Below are 21,718 nucleotides of genomic sequence, written 5' to 3'. Positions count from 1 at the left end.
TGTGTGTATGTTTGTTTATTTATCTACTTATTTATGTATTCATTTATTTAAAGAGCTTCTGTAAAAAGACCAGTTTCCCCCTGTGGACAAATAAAGTTCAATCTGTTTGGGTTGACATCAGAAAGGAAACATTTTGAAGCAACTTTATCTTGGAGCTAGCTTGTTGAGACTTCCAACTGAGTACATTGGCAGGTAAACTGCAGGAGGTTTATAAGAACAAACTTTACTTTCCATTAGTTGCTAACTAACAGTTAGTGGTGGTTAGATTTTACTCTGACTTTACTGGAGATTAAAAGAACAAGTGAGTGTAAGTGATATGTATATTTGCAAATTACATTTCAATAGATTTCGATTAGCATGGCTCCTCTTTTTAGTATACAAGGAATAGGATGGTTGAATTAACATCCATAGTTTCAGAACAATCACATGTATTGTAACAGGTAATGCATGGAAACTAAGTGCACAACATAGTTAGAAATTCCAAAAGGACTCCCAAAACGTTTAAAAGGATGACTCTCCTTCACTTTTTTTGAAAGAAAAACAACCTGAATTTATTAGTGATAACTCTGCTATACCAGAATTTAGAATTGGAAATTTTCTTTTTCTTCAACTGTTTTACATTATTATTTTTTAACCAAGGTAAAAGAATAGAGAATTCTGTCTTTTATTTTACACTTATAAAGAATAAAAATTGATCAATGAAAAAACTGTGCAGTTGTTGTGTGTCGGCAATTCAATTTCCTCTTGGGATCATTTATGTAGTCTAGGTTTACTCAGCAAAAGTATGAACCATTAATTTAATATCTTTTAATATTTGAAATTTTTACCCCTTTTAGACATACTGAAATAATTTATGACTAGTTTAGGCTATTCTTTGAATTTATGTTAATTTACACACCTAAAAGATGTGCTGTATGACATGTACTGTAATGCAAAAGAGGTACCAAAACAAAATGATTAACTCCCTTTTAACATCCTGTTCTTATAGGTAATCTACAGTTCTTTTGGAGGTACTTCAAAAGGGCTTCATTTTAACAACCTTATTGTGGGACTAGTCTTATTAACAAGAGGAAGAGATGAAGAAAAACTTAAATGTAAGTAGCTTGTGTTTTTTGGGACGTGTGAGTGCTGAATTATGACAATGTGGTAGATCATAATTAGATGTAGTATTGTAGATCCTACACAACTTTTAAAAGAAATAGACTGAAAATTATAAGAAAACAAGATGGTGTAGCACATAGATAAACTGGTCAAGGATACAATATTAAATTATTTAATTTATATTAAGTTGATCGCATATTTTTTAAAATTCTACATTTATTATTCTTTTTATATTTTTTTTTGGTACTCTTCGCCCCCTGCTTGCTTCGCTCGCCAGCCCCTGTGTTTGGTTAATCGGATATACAATTTAAAATTTTTTTTTCTTTGGAATTGTTTCAATTTCATTATTTGCACTTTTACTTTAAAGCTTCATTAAAAACAATATTTTTTGAGACATATTGTGACAACGCAACGTATAACTGCCCGTGAGTGAATATTGTTTCTGTTTCTTTAATAAATAATCCGACTTTTTCTAATGTTTGTCCCTGTGATTTATTGATTGTCATAGCAAACGTTATTCTCACAGTAAACTGTAAACATTTTAATACGAATGGCATATCATGATCTCCTTTGGTGTGTAATGTTATTTGCGGAATATATACATTGCCTTTCTTTTTGCCTGTTAAAATTTGCATTGCTTCTCCATGAACATCAAAATACACCTGACCGAATGGTACAGTATATTCTTTGAAATTTAACTTGTCGTTGCTTTAACTGTGGGACCACAGATTCTCATAGTATATGGTCCATTATTGTGTACAGTAATCCCTCCTCCATCGCGGGGGTTGCGTTCCAGAGCCACCTGCGAAATAAGAAAATCCGCGAAGTAGAAACCATATGTTTATATGGTTATTTTTATATTGTCATGCTTGGGTCACAGATTTGCGCAGAAACACAGGAGGTTGTAGAGAGACAGGAACGTTATTCAAACACTGCAAACAAACATTTGTCTCTTTTTCAAAAGTTTAAACTGTGCTCCATGACAAGACAGAGATGACAGTTCCGTCTCACAATTAAAAGAATGCAAACATATCTTCCTCTTCAAAGAAAACAGAGAGGAAAGCAAACAAATCAATAGGGCTGTTTGGCTTAAGTATGCGAAGCACCGCCGGTACAAAGCTGTTGAAGGCGGCAGCTCACACCCCCTCCGTCAGGAGCAGAGAGAGAGAGAGAGAAAAACAAAGTCAAAAATCAATACGTGCCCTTTGAGCTTTTAAGTATGCGAAGCACCGTGCAGCATACTTAAAAGCTGCACACAGAAGGTAGCAACGTGAAGATAATCTTTCAGCATTTTTAGACTAGCGTCCGTATCGTCTAGGTGTGTGAACAGCCCCCCTGCTCACACCCCCTACATCAGGATCACAGATAGTCAGCGCAAGAGAGAGAGAAAGAAAAGTAAGTTGGGTAGCTTCTCAGCCATCTGCCAATAGCGTCCCTTGTATGAAATTAACTGGGCAAACCAACTGAGGAAGCATGTACCAGAAATTAAAAGACCCATTGTCCTCAGAAATCCGCGAACCAGCAAAAAATCTGCGATATATATTTAAATATGCTTACATATAAAATCCGCGATAGAGTGAAGCCGCGAAAGGCGAAGCGCGATATAGCGAGGGATCACTGTAAATCCACGTTTTGTGCATTGAATGATGCAAATGCGAAAAGACTTTGTTGTTAATTCTTTGCCTTTTATTTCTGACCTCGATTTGTCCTGCTATTTTTTTAATTACACCTGGTTCTGATGATTAATCACCTTTTGTTTGCAGTAATGCAATCTTTTCTATCTTTTCTTTGATACTGTAGCGACTGACATGATAAAGTGTCACAAAAGTTTTACTGTAGTGACTGACATGATAAAGTGTCATAAAAGTTTTACTTGAACAATCGCTGACTTCCTAACCCCAAACACAACTTTCTAGCACCCTCTCCAATGCCCTCCCTTACCGCATTAATCAATACCCCACTATCAGTCTTCCGTGCTGTACTCCGCCCTCCCTCAATTGGACCTATCAGTCACTTAAAAACCAAAAAGCCCTCAACCTGGCTGGGACGCTACAATACTTTCGAATTTTACTGCTTTCATATTCTGTACCTTTCTCTGCATGTGTATCACGCCATCGTTTGTTTGAGCCTTTTGAATTCCACTGCTTTCATAATCTCTTATCTGCCTTTTTTTCTCTCCAATGCCTTTGGATCTCTGTTCTCTGTATTGTCCTTATACGCTTTATATGTGCTGAGAGCTCATGATCTGTGTGTACTACACAGACTGAGTGTTTTTTGATGGGTGAGCTCTTATATGATATCTTTTGTAAGTAGGGCATGTCTTGCAAGAATCTCATGTTCTACGTCCCCACGAGACGGCCCTGAGACAATCTCTTGGCACCAGGTCTCATGTTTACGGTCCCCGCGAGAGCTCCGTGGCAAGTCTCTGTTGTCTTGTGGGTCTTTTAAATGTCTTCCGAGAACTTCCGAAAAAATCACGTATCGTAGCCTTGCTTTTGCTTTCCAGGATTTTTTTTAATAATAGATATATAAACATTTATTTTACTACAATGTTATAATATCGTAGGACCCAAGAGTATTGGATAAAGTGGGTTCTGAAACCAGATGTATGGACATTATTCTTTGTTATGTTCTCTGCTTAGTTATACCTGTGCTTTGCTTTGGAGTACTTTTACTATGTTTTAATCGAGTGCCTGCCTGTACACAAGACTGAATTTTAGTGCATTAGTCATTTAATTTTGTAAAATAATTTCCAGAATTAATTTTCAGGCAAGCTTTAACTAGTAGAAAGCTGGAGATGAATGAATGCTAACCCCCATGAGAAACCTCATTTAATCCTGTGTAACAAGCATACTTGTAAATTTATAGAATGCTTTACAATCAAAATTCATTTCTACCAATGATGATTTATGTTAACATTACCTTTTTACATACATACTATTTACATAGTGTGGAGCTCGGCCTGGACACAGACTGGTAGACATCGTTAGTACACCCAACACATGTTTATTTACAATATTCTTATGTACAAAAGTGACGCACAACCCCAGTTGTACTCCCCCAAAGTCCAGGCCTTTCTCTAATGCCTTCCTCTCATATCTGCCTCCACTCCTTTCCTCCAAGACTTCGTCTGTGTCCGCTCCCGACTCCAGCCATCGAATGGAGGGAGGCGGCTCCTTTTATAATCACCCGGACATGCTCCAGCTGCCTCCCAATAATCTTCTGCCGGCACTCCCCAGTGTGGTGGAAGTCCCGCTGCGCACCCGGAAGCACAAAGGGTGTCCCTAGTCGTCTTCCCTCCAGCACTTCCGGGTGTGGCGGAAGTGCTGAGGACCAGGGCTCTCCAAGCCTCGGGGTGCCCCCTGGCGGTGACCATGGGCCCCTATAGGGTTGAGCTTCCAAGCTCAGTTCCCGTGGTCCTCAAAGCCACCAGGGCGGTAGCCCCCTCGTGGTCTGGAGGAGGCGTAAGCCCACCTCCAGTCCTCCTGGGCATCCCGGCTGGGTAACACCCCCAGCCACACACCACAATAGTTACATTATTTTGTAATGTATTAAGTGGTCAGAATGTAAGGGGTCCTACTCCATTGGGTGTTTGAGCAAGGCCCTTAATATGAAAATTGCTCCAGGGGTGCTGTACGATGGCTGACCCTGTGCTCTGACTCCCAGAGGTCATGTAAAAAGGCAATGTTAATAGAGTGTACAAAATATGCTGCCAAAAACAATATAAAAACACAGTGAGCAGCCACTGATTTTAATCATCCTCTCTCTTTCTCTTTATATATAGATATAGATATACACTAGCGGGCTCTGCTTGCTTTGCTTGCCAACTCTCGGGAGGGTGCTACGCGCTAGCCACTTCGCAAATCTGCTGCTCTCTTATGGGGAAGCGGATGTACAATTTAAACAGATTGTTATTTTCATGGGAATTGTTACACATGCATAATAGAACTAAATATTTTACATTACAGCGACTAATTAACCATAGTAAAAAATAGTAAAACGTAATAAATTGAAAGAAAATTGTTTCATGTTGCATTAGAGGTATTCGTCGCGTTATACGTTTTCGTTCTATTTGGCTTTGAAATTAACATGCAAATACTTTTTAAACGTACACTTTTACTGTAAAACTTCAGTAAAAAAAATTTTTTTTAATTAACTTTTCGTCAATATCGCATTGAATTTTGATTCTGTGTTTGGACTTGCATTGTGACAATGCAATGTATAACTGCCTGTAAGTGAATATCGTTTCTTTCTCTCTAATAAATAAACCGACTTTTTCAAATGTTTGCCCTGTGATTTATTGATTGTCATAGCAAAAGCTATTGTAACAGGAAACTAAACATTTTAATATGAATGGCATATCAAGGTCTCCTTTGGTGTCTGTTTTCCGTGGAAGATGTACTACATTACTTTTCTTGTCGCCTGTTAAAATTTTACATGTAATTGCCATATAACCGATCAACAATTTCGTGCTAATTCGTTTGACTTCATCGTTTCACAGTGCTAGGATTGCCCGTGTACTCATTTCTTCTGTTGATAACCCATCGGGTTGAAATTCATCAATAAGAGTTGGACATAATAAGTCTTCTTTTATTGGGAACTTAAAGTGAGGAAAACGTAAAACATTTGTAAGAGCTGAGAATGCAGTAACTGTGTCTGACAAACACAAATGAGAGGTGAGTGGACCATGGGTGCGGTTGTAAATGGTTGAGAGGAGGGGGGACTTGACAAAATCTCTTGGCAAATGTCTTGTCTCGCGGGACTTGAAAAAATCTCTTGGAAAATGTCTCGTCTCAAGATTTTATTTTATAATAGAGAGATATATCTTTATATATAATATGCTACCGTGGCTGTCCATTTGTCTGTCCAGGATTTTATATCACCTGTAGCTCACGAACTATTTGAACTATTGACCTGAAATTTGGTACACATATACTATGTGACGTCTACAGTCCGCTTTTGTGGTGACGATTGACCTCCAAGTCGCCATTCTCATCCCTACCACCTTCGTTGTCACTTCCCATACCTCTTCCTATCTTAAATCATTCTTGAGGCAGATTGAAGACTTAAGTGCCAGCTTAAGTGAAAAATGAAAGAAAACGTACTAAGTAATTGCAACACAAACACTGACTTAATCAGTTTTAACGCGAAAAGATGCAGACGAAAGAAGAGAAGAAGCAGGCCGCTAGGGTGGAGAAAAGAAGAGCTGCTCAGGAAGCAGCAAGCACATCAACCTCTGAGCAAATGAATGGTAAACATACAGAGAAAGAGGATGAAAACTATGAATGCTCAAGTCATGTGTATTCACTTCACGTTATTGTGCAGTGCGCCATTACTGGTATGTAAGGTTTCTGTTCCATTTTAAAGGAGTGAATGCTGTCCGAAGATATCTAAAAACTTAATAGGCCACAAATTTTAAAGTACTGGTCCATTATAATTAAATGCTCTGTCACCCATGAAACATAAGTTAGAGCAGGATACAACAAAATTTTCAACATCATTGGATCAGAGGACAGATGTCACAAGCAGAAGCAGTGGCAGAATTGTTTGCTTCCCTTAATTTCAGATGATGGTGCAAGTGACATGCCTGTGGAACCTGCTTGGCAAATTTGAGATTTTGTACTCGTTTGTTTCTTTGGGAGAACCCCTTTTAATCAGAGCAGAAAATAATTAATTAGCAGAGCCCATGAATGTTAATTTCTTAGTTCCTCAGGGCTCCTTTATATTGCATTCTTAATGTAGTTTAAAGATTGTAAAAAAGTAGGAATTTTAAAGACTAGAGAGAAAATGCACACACTGGATAGGCAGGCCCTGAAGGTTGTATATTATTTTTTCTTTTTCTACCTTGTAAATGGAAGAATTGCTGCAATCAAAATTGGACTGGTTGTGACAGAAATTGTTTGTTGATGAGCATTGACACAGTTTCTCAAGGAATATGTATTTTATCAAGAATGTTTAGAAAACATCTTCCAGACAAAAAAGCTCACGGAAACTAAGAGTTCTGTCCTATCTGCACTTTTTATATTTTGTAAACAGCAATGAAATTTCTGTTGAAAGAGTTTGTAGAAATGGTAGTGCCAGACCAATGAAATCTTTTACCATCATATAAACAAACTTTATGTGGTTATTATCCTGCTATTGCAATGGATATACCAGGGTCTGACACACTGGTGTGTAATAAGTAAGCAGGGGCCTCATGCATAAAGCCGTGCATAGAATTTGCACTATAAAATGACGTAAGCACAAAAGCCGAAATGTGCTTATGCACAGAAAAATCCAGATGCATAAATCTGTGCGTTCGCCAACTTCCATGTTCTTCCGCTACATAAATCCCGATCAGCATGAAAAGTAACGCTCGTGCACACGCCTGCTGTCCCGCCCCAACTCCTCCCAGAATTACGCCTCTTTGAATATGCAAATCAATATAAATAGCCCTTAAGCTCAGCGTTCTGTGAAAAGGCAATGGCAAAAGTACGAGGAAAAATAGAAGAATTTCAGCAAATGCCAAATAGAGGCAAAGAAAAACGTGCTATTTGTTGGTTTAAACAGTTATATAAGCTACAAAAGGAAGTTGATCGAGTGAGATAGCGTGTCAGAGAAACTCGAAAGCTCAAGTTCACAAAGTCGCACAGTGCCACATATTGTTGTCACATATCAAAGTCGGCGTGAAAAGGCGAGTCGTAGCCCACCAGCTGAATGTCATATGAAAGCTTATTAGGGTACAGTGAAAAAAAAGGCATACAGTGTGAAAAAGCACGAAATGTCAACTTTAATCTCGAAATTTCCACTTTAATCACGTCGTTTATTTTGTCATTAAAGTAGAACATCATAAACTTCATCTTAAAATCGTTTAATTTACTAGTTTCTCAAATCCCATCGTAACTAAAGTAGCACGTTAAATGCTTTGTTTTGTATTTGATCTTATATGTGCTCTATGTGCCTGAATCACTACGTGCTCTTCCTCCGACAGGACACAGAATCCATTACGTTCGTAATATTACAGCTGTCTGAATAATTAAAATACTGAGAAGTATACGTGATATAATGTTCATGATGATATGAGTTAAAGCATGTTATTAAACAGGGGAACACGGTGGCGCAGTGATTGATTGTTCATGTCTTATGCAAGATGCTTGCTGTGCCATGCGCGACCTTCGAAGAAATGCTTTATTACAGAAGTACTGTCTTTTTCAAACGTACTAACCCCCAATTCCTGTCCTTGCTTTTCTTTCTCCAAATACCCAATTGCCACACAATCAGCTCTGTAATAGAAGTTAAGCCATCTGTAAGCTTAGAACGCCGATTCTTCAGAACTTTTAACACTAGAATTACCAGAGTCTACGAAAAAACTCGTAGATCCGGCCCACCTTAAATCGCTTCTTAAATCCGTTCACACCTCTCCGCCAGCGTCTTTTGTCCTCTAAATGTGCTGATAAAAGACAAGCTGCCAGCAGCCGGCTATTCCATCCCCCCTCCGACTTAGAACTTGAACGCACTTTTCCCAGCTCATGTCTTGATTGATTGTCTGGGAGTGAACTGGAGTTTTAGAGTTGAAATAATAGATCATTATTTGGAACACACGCATTCCATGTGTGTATTGTTTCTACAGTAATCTGTGTAAACACATTGTTAAAACAGAAACTTTTTCATATTTTAGTAATAAATGTTACAAAATGTAGGCATAAACTATAGAATGTGTAAAGCCCGAGTTCCTAAGATCAAATAAACACTTCCACAAAAGCTCCACACACAATATAACAGTTTCCGTGTCGTAGCGCGCTAAGATTTGCCTCTCAGAGCGAGTAGCTTTTCTCTGCCTCACAAACATGAGTTCAGTTCCCCGCTGGGGATAAAGTGTTACTTCTTTTGTTTCTTTTTAACATCAAACGGACATAAAATTTGTAAATTGGTATGCACTGTCAGTTAATGAGATCGTTATATTTTCATGTGGGATGCTCCTTTTAAAATATTTTTTTAACAATTGAGACTGCAATTAACATGAACAACTGTCCTTATAACTTATTTTTTTCAAGATCCATAACACACAGACAGACAGAGCACTGCGAAATACAGAGACAGACAGGCAGAGATATACAAATAAACAGGGAAGGCACATGTACTGAAAGAAAAAAAAAATCAACATGTGCGTTGTTCATGCAGCACTGAATAAGCTCACGTGCTCTAACATCACCCCTCCCCCGATCTGGCTCTCTAAGTAACAGCGCAAGTACAGACACAAACCAAGTGCATGTGTGTACTGTATAATATTAACAAAAAGAGCAGCTTACTACTGAAAACGGCAAATATAGGAGTGAGTGGGGATGGAACCGGGACTCTTGATTACACTTGGTTTGCGTCTGTACTTGTGCAGTTACTTAGAGAGTCAGATCGGGGGAGGGGTGATGTTAGAGCGCGTGAGCTTATTCAGTGCTGCAGGAACAACGCACATGTTGATTTTTTTTTTTCTTTCAGTAAATGTGCCTTCCCTGTTTATTTGTATATCTCTGCCTGTCTGTCTCTGTATTACGCAGTGCTCGGTCTGTCTGTGTGTTATGGATCTTGAAAAAAAGAAGTTATAAGGACAGTTGTTCATGTTAATTGCAGTCTCAATTGTTAAAAAATATTTTAAAAGGAGCAACCCACATGAAAATATAACGATCTCATTAACTGACAGTGGATACCAATTTACAAATTTTATGTCCGTTTGAGGTTAAAAAGAAAAAAAAGAAGTAACACTTTATCCCCAGCGGGGAATTAAACTCATGTTTGTGAGGCAGAGAAAAGCTACTTGCTCTGAGAGGCAAATCTTAGCGCGCTACGCCACGGAAACTGTTGTATTGTGTGTGGAGCTTTTGTGGAAGTGTTTATTTGATCTTAGGAATTCGGGCTTTACACATTCTATAGTTGATGCCTACATTTTGTAACATTTTTTACTAAAATATGAAAAAGTTTCTGTTTTAACAATGTGTTTACACAGATTACTGTAGAAACGGTACACACATGGAATGCGTGTTTTCCAAATAACGATCTATTATTTCAACTCTAAAACTCCAGTTCACTCCCAGACAATCAATCAAGGCATGAGCTGGGAAAAGTGCGTTCACGTTCTAAGTCGGAGTGGGGATGGAATAGCCGGCTGCTGGCAGCTTGTCTTTTATCAGCACATTTAGAGGACAAAAGACGCTGGCGGAGAGGTGTGAACGGATTTAAGAAGCGATTTAAGGTGGGCCGGATCTACGAGTTTTTTCGTAGACTCTGGTAATTCTAGTGTTAAGGAACATCAAAATATCTTCATAATGTTTAATTATTCTATTCATCTATTCTTCCAGTGTCGCGCCAGCCACAGCCTGAATACAGCGTGAGGCAGGAACAAACCATGAACAAAGCTCAAGTTTCTCGCTAGTGCTGAGGCACCGTGTAGTTAAAGTTTTATCTGTATAATATAATAAATATATTTTGCTGCATTTAATCTTAAAAATGATATCGTCATCATATGTAAATACGCGCTTTATAAAGTGGCCCAGGTTGTGCAATTTTATAACTGTATCATAAGTACAATTACCTCACGGTAACTTGCAAGTACAAACAGTTCTACAAGGAGCACTTGATGGACTGATTGAGTGCGTGTATAGTTCTTGGGATGAAACTGTTTGTGAACCGCAAGGTCTGAACAGGAATTGAGTGCGTGTATAGTTCTTGGGATGAAACTGTTTGTGAACCGCGAGGTCTGAACAGGAAAGGCTCTGAAGCGTTGGTTGGATGAGAGCAGTTCAAATAGCCAATGGCTGAGGCAGCGTGTGCTTGATGCTGTATACCGATAATTCTGTTTCCGATCACTGTAGATCTGTGATTCACACTCAAATGCAGTGATATAAATACTCCAAGTGGTGAAGTGAGAGTAATATGGAAAAAGATGATCCGCTGTGGCAACCCCTAACGGGAGCAGCTGACAGAAGAAGGTGCAGTGAGATTAACAATGCTAAAGCAGTTATGGTATTTAGAATAATTTGACCATTCTGTGGACCATTATATTGTTACAGGTTAATTACAATCAGATGCATTAAACTAATAAACAATACGCGGTTAATTTCAGTGTATTTATAAAGCCGCGTCAAGGATGTGGATCTAAAAAAGAAAGGGTAACCACACAGAAACAGTAGCACTGCTTTGACGCTGGGTGCCGCCAGTCTGCAAAACCAAGCATAGAACTTGCATACGACAGGGTATGAGCAACCATGGAAATGTGCGTGGCTTTACACCAAGTTTAGGTTTTATACAATGCAATTTGAACATGGAGACGTTCTCACGCAACATTTCTATGCGTACGCACCGTTTATACATGAGGCCCCAGGAGTTCCCTTTTAGTGATTTATGGCTAATGTCTAATATAAATTGTTTCTCCTTCTCCTTGTGTTTTTCGCAATCTAGTAGTTTGTAAATCTCTTAGCATGCTTTCCCTAGGAACATTTCAGCCAAGACCATTTTATTTGAGTGCTGTTGCTTAAACCTTTTGCTTCGTTTCTGAATGCTATTGATATACTGTAAGTATTTAAAAAATATTAAATTGCATTTAGCATTGTCATTTGTGTTAAGTGATTCTAAACTTTAATTAAGCCAGTTTAGAAAATGAAAGGGTGAAAACATGTTTGTTTTTATTGATAACATACACAATTACACATAATGAAGAATAAACAGTTACTTTTTGTTTACTTATATATTTTTCTAATATCAACTGTTTGGTTGTTCGGTCCATATTTAGCAATCTAGCCTTATTGTTAAAAGAAGCACCATTGAAATAAATACTAATTTATAACTTTCACAGTTCATTAGTGTTGCAAGTACTGTGTTTAATGATGACTGTGACTGCCATCCGCACCCAGAACTACACACTTGGGTAAAAAGTTACTAAAAAGAGACAATAATTACTTCCCTAATCATGTTGCCAGCTCTGTTGTGTACTACAGTGATCCCTCGCTATATCGCGCTTCGCCTTTCGCGGCTTCACTCCATCGCGGATTTTATATGTAAGCATATTTAAATATATATCGCGGATTTTTCGCTGCTTTGCGGGTTTCTGCGGACAATGGGTCTTTTAATTTCTGGTACATGCTTCCTCAGTTGCTTTGCCCAGTTGATTTCATACAAGGGACGCTATTGGCAGATGGCTGAGAAGCTACCCAGCTTACTTTTCTTTCTCTCTCTCTCTCTTGCGCTGACATAGGGGGGTGTGAGCAGGGGGGCTGTGTGCAGCTGCTTCCTGAAGGACATGCTGCACCGGTGCTTCGCATACTTAAAAGCTCAAAGGGCACGTATTGATTTTTGACTTTGTTTTTCTGTGGCTCTCTCTCTCTCTCTTCCTGCTCCTGACAGAGGGGGTGTGAGCTGCCGCCTTCAACAGCTTTGTACCGGCGGTGCTTCGCATACTTAAAAGCCAAAAAGCCCTATTGATTTTTTTTTTGACTGCTTGCTTTGCACTCCTTTGAAAAGGAAGATATGTTTGCATTCTTTTAATTGTGAGACAGAACTGTCATCTCTGTCTTGTCATGGAGCACAGTTTAAACTTTTGAAAAAGAGACAAATGTTTGTTTGCAGTGTTTGAATAACGTTCCTGCCTCTCTACAACCTCCTGTGTTTCTGCGCAAATCTGTGACCCAAGCATGACAATATAAAAATAACCATATAAACATATGGTTTCTACTTCGCGGATTTTCCTATTTCGCGGGTGGCTCTGGAACGCAACCCCCGCGATGGAGGAGGGATTACTGTATTTGTGGTCTTAATTTTAGAAGAGGATCAGACTTATAGGTTGTCTGCCCTCTAGTGTAGTGGAGCAATATTGCATTCCCTGCAGGTGCACGTGGTCTGTCTCTCCTCACTCAAATACAACCTTCCCCTTGCCCTTTCATCCTTTGGTGTTCTCTGCAAACATGCAGGGATTACCTTCACTAGCATACCTTGCATTCCTACTCTGACATAAAAAGAGCATCCGCTGTGCTTGCTTCAGCAGCACATATACTAAAATTGGAATGATACAGAGAGAAAAGAGCCTCTTCTTCTTCCAGTATGGCTATATCTTTTCCCTAGATTCAGTCTACAGGATCTTTCCTGTATCAATAGTGTGGTTCTCTGGCCTTGACAAACTATTGCCAGTTGGAAATCACATCAGTCTGTTCAATTCTATTTTGCTTTAGTTTTGATCATTGAATGTACTTTAATATCCATACACTATCAAACCTCCTTATTTAGTGCAGAGTCAAAAGGGACTGGAGCTAGAATAATATCTAAATAAAAATTAACAATTCAATTCACAATGATCTTGAACTGGAGAACAGATTTGATAACTTATGGTTTGTGAATTTGTAGCAGTTTTCAAGAAATTGGCTTTACTTGTTTGAATGAATTAACCAGACTTCAAGTCAATTTATTATGTTTGAATTTTAACTTAAATAATTGAATCTTTTTTTGACTTGTCATACTTCATTGCTAAACCTGACCATGTACTGAAATGTATATGTTTTCTGGTTCTTAAGATATCTTCAGCCTTTTTGCCAGTGAGTCTGGCAGTTGTGTTGTCAGAGAGGAGATGGAAAGCATGCTGCAGGCTGTAGATGGAGAAGTACCACCATCACTTAAAAAGTGCTTTTCTGAGGTATGTTCGAGTCAAAGAAATAAACACATTTTTTAATCAGTAGATATCCCTGTTACAATACTCCAAAAGAATGTATAGCCTCTTTAATTATTGTATTTTATATTATAAAAAAGTTTTAAATAATGTAATAATGTGCATGGTAAAATATTAGTTGCAAAGAAAACATTTAAATTGTGGGCTGAATCAGTAAAACTAAGTTTTGTGCCTATTGAGTAAAGTAACTGGTCCTTGGTGCTGTCTGTATCATTTCTACCAATAAGTAAGTTTTTTGCTGTATTCAAAAATGAGTGTTTATGTTCTTTAAATCTTGTAACACTTTGACACAATTAATTAAGGACATGCAGTATTAGATCCATCATTTGGTCTTAGGAAAAGAGCGGAGTATCATCTGACTTAGAACTGAAAGTATATAGTATATCTTCTAACTATATTTCACTAGGGCACCATTTAAAATAAACTCAGTGATTGTCTGAATACTTCAGAAAGTAATTTCTGAATGCTGTCATCACATTTCTGAATACATAGTGAAATTGAATTGATAATTATGAGTTAAACGGTACAAGCACAGTACCAGAGAGTCTAATGTAATTTTAAAGTTTGTGTGACGGAATAGAGTGGTTAGGGTGGTGCATTTTATAGTAAATAACAAGGCAATTTGATACAATTATATTTTCTATATATAAATGAGCAAATAGGTTAGAAAAAAGTTGATAAAAAAGATGTAAAATGTAAAGTCTTGAGCACATATTTTTACCCATAAATTGTATTTGGTTTAATAATTTTTTTTATTTGATCCATAAGTTTTAACTGAACACATTTTAAAATGCAAAATCTATATCAGTAGCCACTTGATAATTTATTCTTGACTATAGCACTTGGAGGTCAATTCAGTGACATGGCATAAGTTTGCTTTATTTATAATGAACCAGGTTTATTTGTCATGAGTGAATAATACATATTTCACCACCATTTCAAGTGACTTGAGTAAACATAACAATCGAAATTCAGGTTATAGGTTTGGGAAGCAAGTAGGTGCAAGACATCAGTCTGTCTCATGTACACACCCACACACAGCAAATTTAACATGGATGCCTTTGAAAATATGGGAGGAATGCTAGAGCCACCCGGAGTAAAAACCCATACAAGCACTGGAAAGAAAGTGCATGCATCACACAGACAACCAGTTGCAGAACTTGAACTTAGAACTGCAGATCCATTAAATGGCAACGCTAACCACTGTACTGCCCTTCACTGTCCTTCTGTATTTCAGAGGTATGTTTGACTGTAGAACATAGTTGAAAAATATCATTATTAGAGTTTTGACACCATCCTATAATTAAAGGTATATTTTCTGAGACAAGAGACAAAACAGACTTTAGATTTAGAATTTGCTATAACACATAACTTAATTAAAATGTTTTAACTTGGAAGGTAAAAGGAAAGTATCATGAAGGGGAAAAAATTAAAGGTTGTTGCCTTTTATTAGATGCTTTTCAGATTGGCTCCACCTCCCTGCAACCCTTTGTTTGAGTAAGTTTGTTTATGTTGTTATATATTATTGCATTATTCTGTTTTCAATAACTCAGTAAAAGGATTATAAAAACATTTTAGTATTGAAACTAGTTTTATTAGACCAGTAGAATTGCACAATTTAAAACACAACAGTTTCTTCAGAGAAGAATTCAGGGAAGACTGTCAAATGAATGATTTTTATATTCTCAAAATATACATAATTTCTCTTTTCTGACAAAACAAAAACTAGGAAAAAGTTACTGTTAGGTTACAATTTTCAATTGCATCAATAAATTTATGCAATGACTTTGGGGATCCTAGGCGAGAAAGGTACATTACCCACCATAAGGTACATGTGCCTTGATGATGTGCTGGTCCTCTTAGATTAGGTGCCCACAAAGGAGAGAGAACATGGCATTAAAAACATCTAGCTGGTGAACACATTCCCATTTAGCTGCCCACTCAAATGTATCCCCATAACACTTTTGAACATGATTACTATAGTAATTAACACTGGCAGAGCATTCATCAAAGATACCTTCTTAAAGGATACTTTTTTTTTAATTATCTTATTTAATATCTTTGCATTCTGTGATTTGCTGTTTTGTTAAATTAAACTGCATTTAGCAGTTGTATAGAAAACCATGTCTCCATGAGTAGCTTAAAATTGCAGCTTATTAAAGTGTTAAGAGAGATGCTTCTTTCCTTACTGAAAACTGTGTGGACTTTCTTCATCACTGTGTAGGTTTGGTTTCAAGTAGCTAGCTTCCTGAAAGCTAAAATAGTAAGTTTATTTTGTTAGCGGTTTTTGAACTTTAAAAACGCATTTTTAAAATTGGTATGTTTTTTGTTTATTTTTCTAAGCATTTAGTAATGAGATTTCACTTGTACGAAAGACTATTTCATACTGATAAACAGTGTGGAATCTTACCTGTAGAGAAACATGAACCTGACTGGCGACAAGATTATTTACTCTTACAAGGAAGCATGCTTTTGACCAACCCTTCTGCTTCATGACAAATCCTTGTCCGCACTGCATGTGTCTGTTATGTGAACCTGAATTTGAAGAGATGCCACTTACACCCAGTAGACCTGGACTCATCTTTGTATCTTTCAAAATAGACACCTGATACAGAAGTGCAACAAATGCCTTTTGGATGCATTTAATGTTCAGAGTGTTTGTTTGCAGCACAGCATGGGAGTTTTAACATAGCATACAAAAGTATTGTGAGGTCCCTAGAATTATTATGGGAAAACTGGTCTGCTTAGGGGGTAAAAAATAAAATTAAAATACCTTACTTAAAAAGACTCTGCAAATCTGGCAGCAGTTTTAATGCATGTAGATGTTGCTCAAACATCTTGAATTACATGGTGTGCTGAGGCTATGTCCTGTCCTCTAAGTAGCTTCTGTGATGATGGCTAAATCATCTTTTATTGGAGGAAAAAAAAAAGTTCACTTTAAGATTATCTGTGCTTTGTATTTTTGGAGAACTAACAATTTTTGGTGTCTGGGGTTTATTTTTGCAATGCACCTAATGCTGTTGGGATAGGCATTTCAGCTCCTGTGAAATTGAAGTGGAACTATAGCCATTTTTACAAGTCAAATACTGTATGTCATAAGGCAAGGCTCTGATAGTTGTGATTAGCTGTTGTTGAAACCTACACATTCTTTCAAATTATAATCAAAGATTAAATATGCCCGTCATTCCATCTCTTTAAAGGAATACTCCACCCAAAACTGTTATGTTACTTACCCCAGGTATTTTGTGATGTTTTCATGGTGAACAAACATAACAATGTTTCTGAAACAGCAGGAGGACAGGACTCTTCACTAATGAATTAGGAGGGGAAAGGCAAGTCTCTGATACAAAAGCAAAATCCTATTTGAATGGCCTTCCCATTTGTGGACCACTTTCATTTTCAACAGTTGGTTATATAAACATTTTTTTGTGAGCATACGACTAGAGAATATTATACTGTATGTGGGGTATGAAACACAAGTCACGAGATTCTTTTCAAGGACATTTTTTGATAATGTTTGCTGCTGTCCAGCTCTGGTCATCTTTGATTCCCATTCTATCAGAAACTTTGTCTATTCCACACAAAAGCATGAGAGGAATAATTTTTCTCAACTGTCACTACAAACTAAATGGGGTAAGTAATATATAAATAAATGTCCTTTTGAATAACCTTTCTCTGAAGCATGCTAATGCAACTCAGATCTGCAAATTATTGAATTTACTAAGTATTTGTTGTATTTGTCATTTTTTCTAGTTAAAAACACCTTTCTTCCTGAAAGAAACTTAACTTATTTATTTTTATTGTAGGGAGAGAAGATAAGCTATGAGAAGTTCAAACTCTGGCTACTGCAGAACAAAGATGCTTTTGCATTTTCTCGTTGGCTCCTGGTTGGTGGTGTTTGTGTCACCCTTACTGATGATAGTGATACCCCAACATTTTATCAGACGCTGGCTGGAGTTACACACTGTAGGTTTGACATTTTGTACTTCTAGTTTTATTCTTGTAATGGGTTCAAAATGGGACCAGTTTATTCGTATTGGCAGACATGTTATTAGGATGTAAATCTTTTAATGTTACAACCGATGTGTAATTGGTATCGCTTTTGGTTTTACTATGAACATTGACTTTTGCCCAACAGTGTAACCCTGTTCTTATTTTTGTTGTTTGCTTTGATTTCATCCCTTTTGTGGATCAGTGATTAGTTAAGATATTACATTATTTTATCTGCTTATTTTTAGAGAAACATGTATACATTATTATTGGTTTCTCAATAACGACATATATTTTACAAAAACAAATTGAACATTCTTGTGTGATGTTTAATTGGAAGTGACTTTTTCTATAACCTGATTCCCTGATATGAAAAATCAAAACTGAGACTTAAAATAGCACTTAATGTGCATTCATAAAGATGACCACAGATCTCCTCCAAATGTAAACGCATGTCCTCTTTCTAGTTTCTTTCTGCAAAGTTAATAAAGAAGTCAGCAGCTAAAAAAAGCAGGATTAGCAAGCAAATATTTGTCTTGGTTTCCTTCTTTCCTAGTATCTATTGATATTTGCCAATACACATCTATTATTCAGTGCCTTGGATGAGTTAGAACCTAAAAACAGTTTAAAATAGTATTGCCACCTGATATGTTGTGTTACTCGCATTAAACCTTAAAAACTGAAGAATTTGGAAATTTGGAAACTTCTAAGCATGACATGCAGTTATGCAGATTTTAGCCCACTGTTGGTGGCATGCTTGTAAAACAAAATTGTTTAAAAAAACACATCTCTTAAATTGAATCTATTTCATTTTGTGGTTTACTCAATTGATTAATAAAAATTTATACTATATAGAAAAAGTAAAGCTTTATAAAAGGTGCTTTATATAAACAGCTATAATTTTGAGTATCAATGATATTTGATCATTCTGCATTTTTGTAAATATTGTTTTGGCTTGTGAATTGGTAAATTTTCCAATTCCATATTTTTCCTGCCCTTACATTACATTGTTCTCCATCTGCATCTATTTTTCCGTTATCTTAACAACATACAGTAGAGCCTGTGAAAAGACCCACAATATCTGCAGCCAGCTGTACTGTGGCTTGTTAAAGCAGATGTACCTCAATTGACTTACTAATTTCTAAACCACTTTCTGCCTAGTGGCAGTGATCAAACACAGACTTAACTGGTTTCTGTTGTCATATTTTTTGTGGTTCGAAAATAATGGTGGCTGTTGTTTTGCTGCTCAAAAAGCAATTAAAGACTAGTTTACTAAAAAGCAACCGGACATATTAAGCTTGTATTGCATTTCTCAAAAAATAGAAAAAATAATATACTAAATTTATATGGGCGTTAACAGGTTTCTGCAGTTAACATCTTTAGGTAAGAAGTAGGCTGTGCTTCACAAACTCCCACTTTCTTCTTCTCTTTAGTAACTGTGGAACTTCTTATTTCACATACACATTCATAATAATTTAAGATTCTTTGAACCTTTTGGTCCAACAGTATTAAGCAAAAGGTATTAAACTGATGCAAGGTGTATATTAGATAATCATAAAAACCCAGTCTTACACACACCCCGACACAGAGACAATTCAGAGATGCTAATTAGTGTAAAGTGTATGTCTACAGGGAATATTAAAACTTCACAGAGACACAGGATCCATGATGCACCAGTGATAAGCACTGCACTATCATGCCTCCCCACAAACACACAGTATGATCTGAAATTAAGGCAGTATCTCTTGAAGTATAACAAATACTCTGTTCAGCTTTGACCACAATGCTGAATACTAATAAGCTATTAAAGTGAGAAATTGATGTGTGTTTTTTAAGACTGAGTTGCTTCCATACATAAATAGAGTAGAGTGTACTTTATTTGAAGAACATTTTGCAATTTTGCATCATACTGTTTGCTTCATAGCAGTTTCTCAGATCACTCATTCAGTAAGCAGTATGTGATTCATAAGCAAGGGGGAGAGGATAATGGTGATGCAGCACTCAAAAGCAAAGGGTTATGCACCTATGATTTATTCATCCTATCATCCATCCATTTTCCAGCCTCAGGGGATGCACAAACCAGTGTGTTTTTTTGTGCCGGTCCCATGCCTGGATAAATGGGGAGGGTTACGTCAGGAAGGGCATCCTGTGTAAAATTTTGCCAAGTCAATATGCGGACAACAATACAAATTTCCATACTGGATCGGTCGAGCCCTGGGTTAACAACAAACGCCACCAGTACTGTTAGCCAAAAGGGTGTTGGCAGAAATTGGGGTACTATTGGCTGAAGAAGAAGGAGAAGAAGAGGGGGGAGACATGTCCGGACGCAGAATGAGAAGAGGCAGGTAAAGAGAGTGGAACGGAGGGTAGGAACTTTGAATGTTGGCAGTATGACTGGTGTGGATAGGATGAGAAATGGGGTATGGATTATTCTGAAGGGACAGTATGCCAAGAGTGTTTTGGATGTGAAAAGAGTGTCAGAAAGAGTAATGATTATAAAGCTAGAAATTGGAGGTGTGATGATGAATGTTGTTTATGCATATGCCCCGCAAGTTGGGTGTGCGATGGATGAGAAAGAAGATTTTTAGAGTGAGTTGGATGAAGTGATGAACAGTGTACCCAAGGGACAGAAGTGGTGATTGGAGCGGATTTCAATGGACATTTTGGTGAAGGGAACAGGGGAGATGATGAGGTGATGGGTAGGTATGGTGTCAAGGAGAGGAATGAAGGTCAGATGATAGTGGATTTTGCCAAAAGGATGGACATGGCTGTGGTGAATACGTATTTAAAGAAGGAGGAACATAGGGTGACGTACAAGAGTGGAGGAAGATGCACACAGGTAGATTACATCCTATGCAGAAGAGTCAATCTGAAGGAGATTGAAGACTGCATAGTGGTGGCAGGGGAAAGTGTAGTTAAGCAGCATAGGATGATGTTGGAGATCAAGAAGAGGAAGAGAGTGTGGGCAAAGCCAAGGATCAAATGGTGGAAGTTGAAAAAGGAAGACTGCAAGGTTGAGTTTAGGGAGAAGGTGAGACAGGCACTGGGTGGTAGTGAAGAGTTACCAGACAGCTGGGAAACTACAGCAGATGTAGAAAGGGTGACAGCAAGAATGGTGGTTGGCGTGACATCTGGACAGAGGAAGGAAGTAAAGGAAACCTGGTGGTGGAATGGGGAAGTACAGAGGAAGTGGATGGCAAAGAAGAAGTGGGATAGTCAGAGAGATGCAGAAAGTAAGCAAGAGTACAAGGAGATAAGGTGCAAGGTGAAGAGAGAGGCGGCAAAGGCTAAAGAAAAGGCATTTGAGTTGTATGAGATGTTGGACACTAAGGAGGGAGAAAAGGACCTGTACTGATTGGCTAGACAGAGGGACCGAGCTGGGAAAGATGTGCAGCAGGTAAGGGTATTAAAGGATAACGATGGAAATGTACTCACAAGCGAGGAGAGTTTGTTGAGCATATGGAAAGAGTACTTTGAGAGGCTGATGAATGAAGAGAATGAGAGAGAGAAGAGGTTGGATGATGTGGAGATAGTGAATCAGGAAGTGCAACGTATTAGCAAGGAGGAAGTAAGGACAGCTATGAAGAGCATGAAAAATGGAAAGGCTGTTGGTCCAGATGATATACCTGTGGAAGCATGGAGGTTCTTAGGAGAGATGGCAGTGGAGTTTTTAACCAGATTGCTTAATGGAATCTTGGAAAGTGAGAGGATGCTTGAAGAGTAGAGAAAAAGTGTACTGGTGCCGATATTTAAGAATAAGAGGAATGTGCAGGGCTGTAGTAACTACAGGGGGATAAAACTGATGAGCCACAGCATGAAGTTATAGGAAAGAGTAGTTGAAGCTAGGTTAAAAAGTGAGGTGATGATTAGTGAGCAGCAGTATGGTTTCATGCTGAGAAAGAGCACCACAGATGTGCTCTTTGCTCTGAGAAGTAGGTTGAGGAG

The 21,718-nt window shown here is 37.7% G+C and overlaps 1 protein-coding gene across 3 annotated transcripts in view; it reads left to right on the top strand.

Moving 5' to 3' along the window:
• Nucleotides 1–21,718, top strand: part of usp32 (ubiquitin specific peptidase 32) — a 229,117-nt gene that overhangs the window by 59,600 nt on the left and 147,799 nt on the right. For all 3 annotated transcript variants that reach the window (XM_028807041.2, XM_028807042.2, XM_028807040.2), the window contains exons 3-5: nucleotides 989–1,094; nucleotides 13,632–13,750; nucleotides 17,590–17,749. In XM_028807041.2, the coding sequence (XP_028662874.2) occupies nucleotides 989–1,094; nucleotides 13,632–13,750; nucleotides 17,590–17,749 (385 nt within the window). The remainder of the gene's footprint in view (nucleotides 1–988; nucleotides 1,095–13,631; nucleotides 13,751–17,589; nucleotides 17,750–21,718) is intronic.

This window comes from Erpetoichthys calabaricus, chromosome 8, assembly GCF_900747795.2.
Source record: "Erpetoichthys calabaricus chromosome 8, fErpCal1.3, whole genome shotgun sequence".
NCBI classification, from domain to species: domain Eukaryota; kingdom Metazoa; phylum Chordata; class Cladistia; order Polypteriformes; family Polypteridae; genus Erpetoichthys; species Erpetoichthys calabaricus.
The sequence above is the reverse complement of the archived record's forward strand: the minus strand, read 5'-3'. Positions and strand labels throughout refer to the sequence as shown.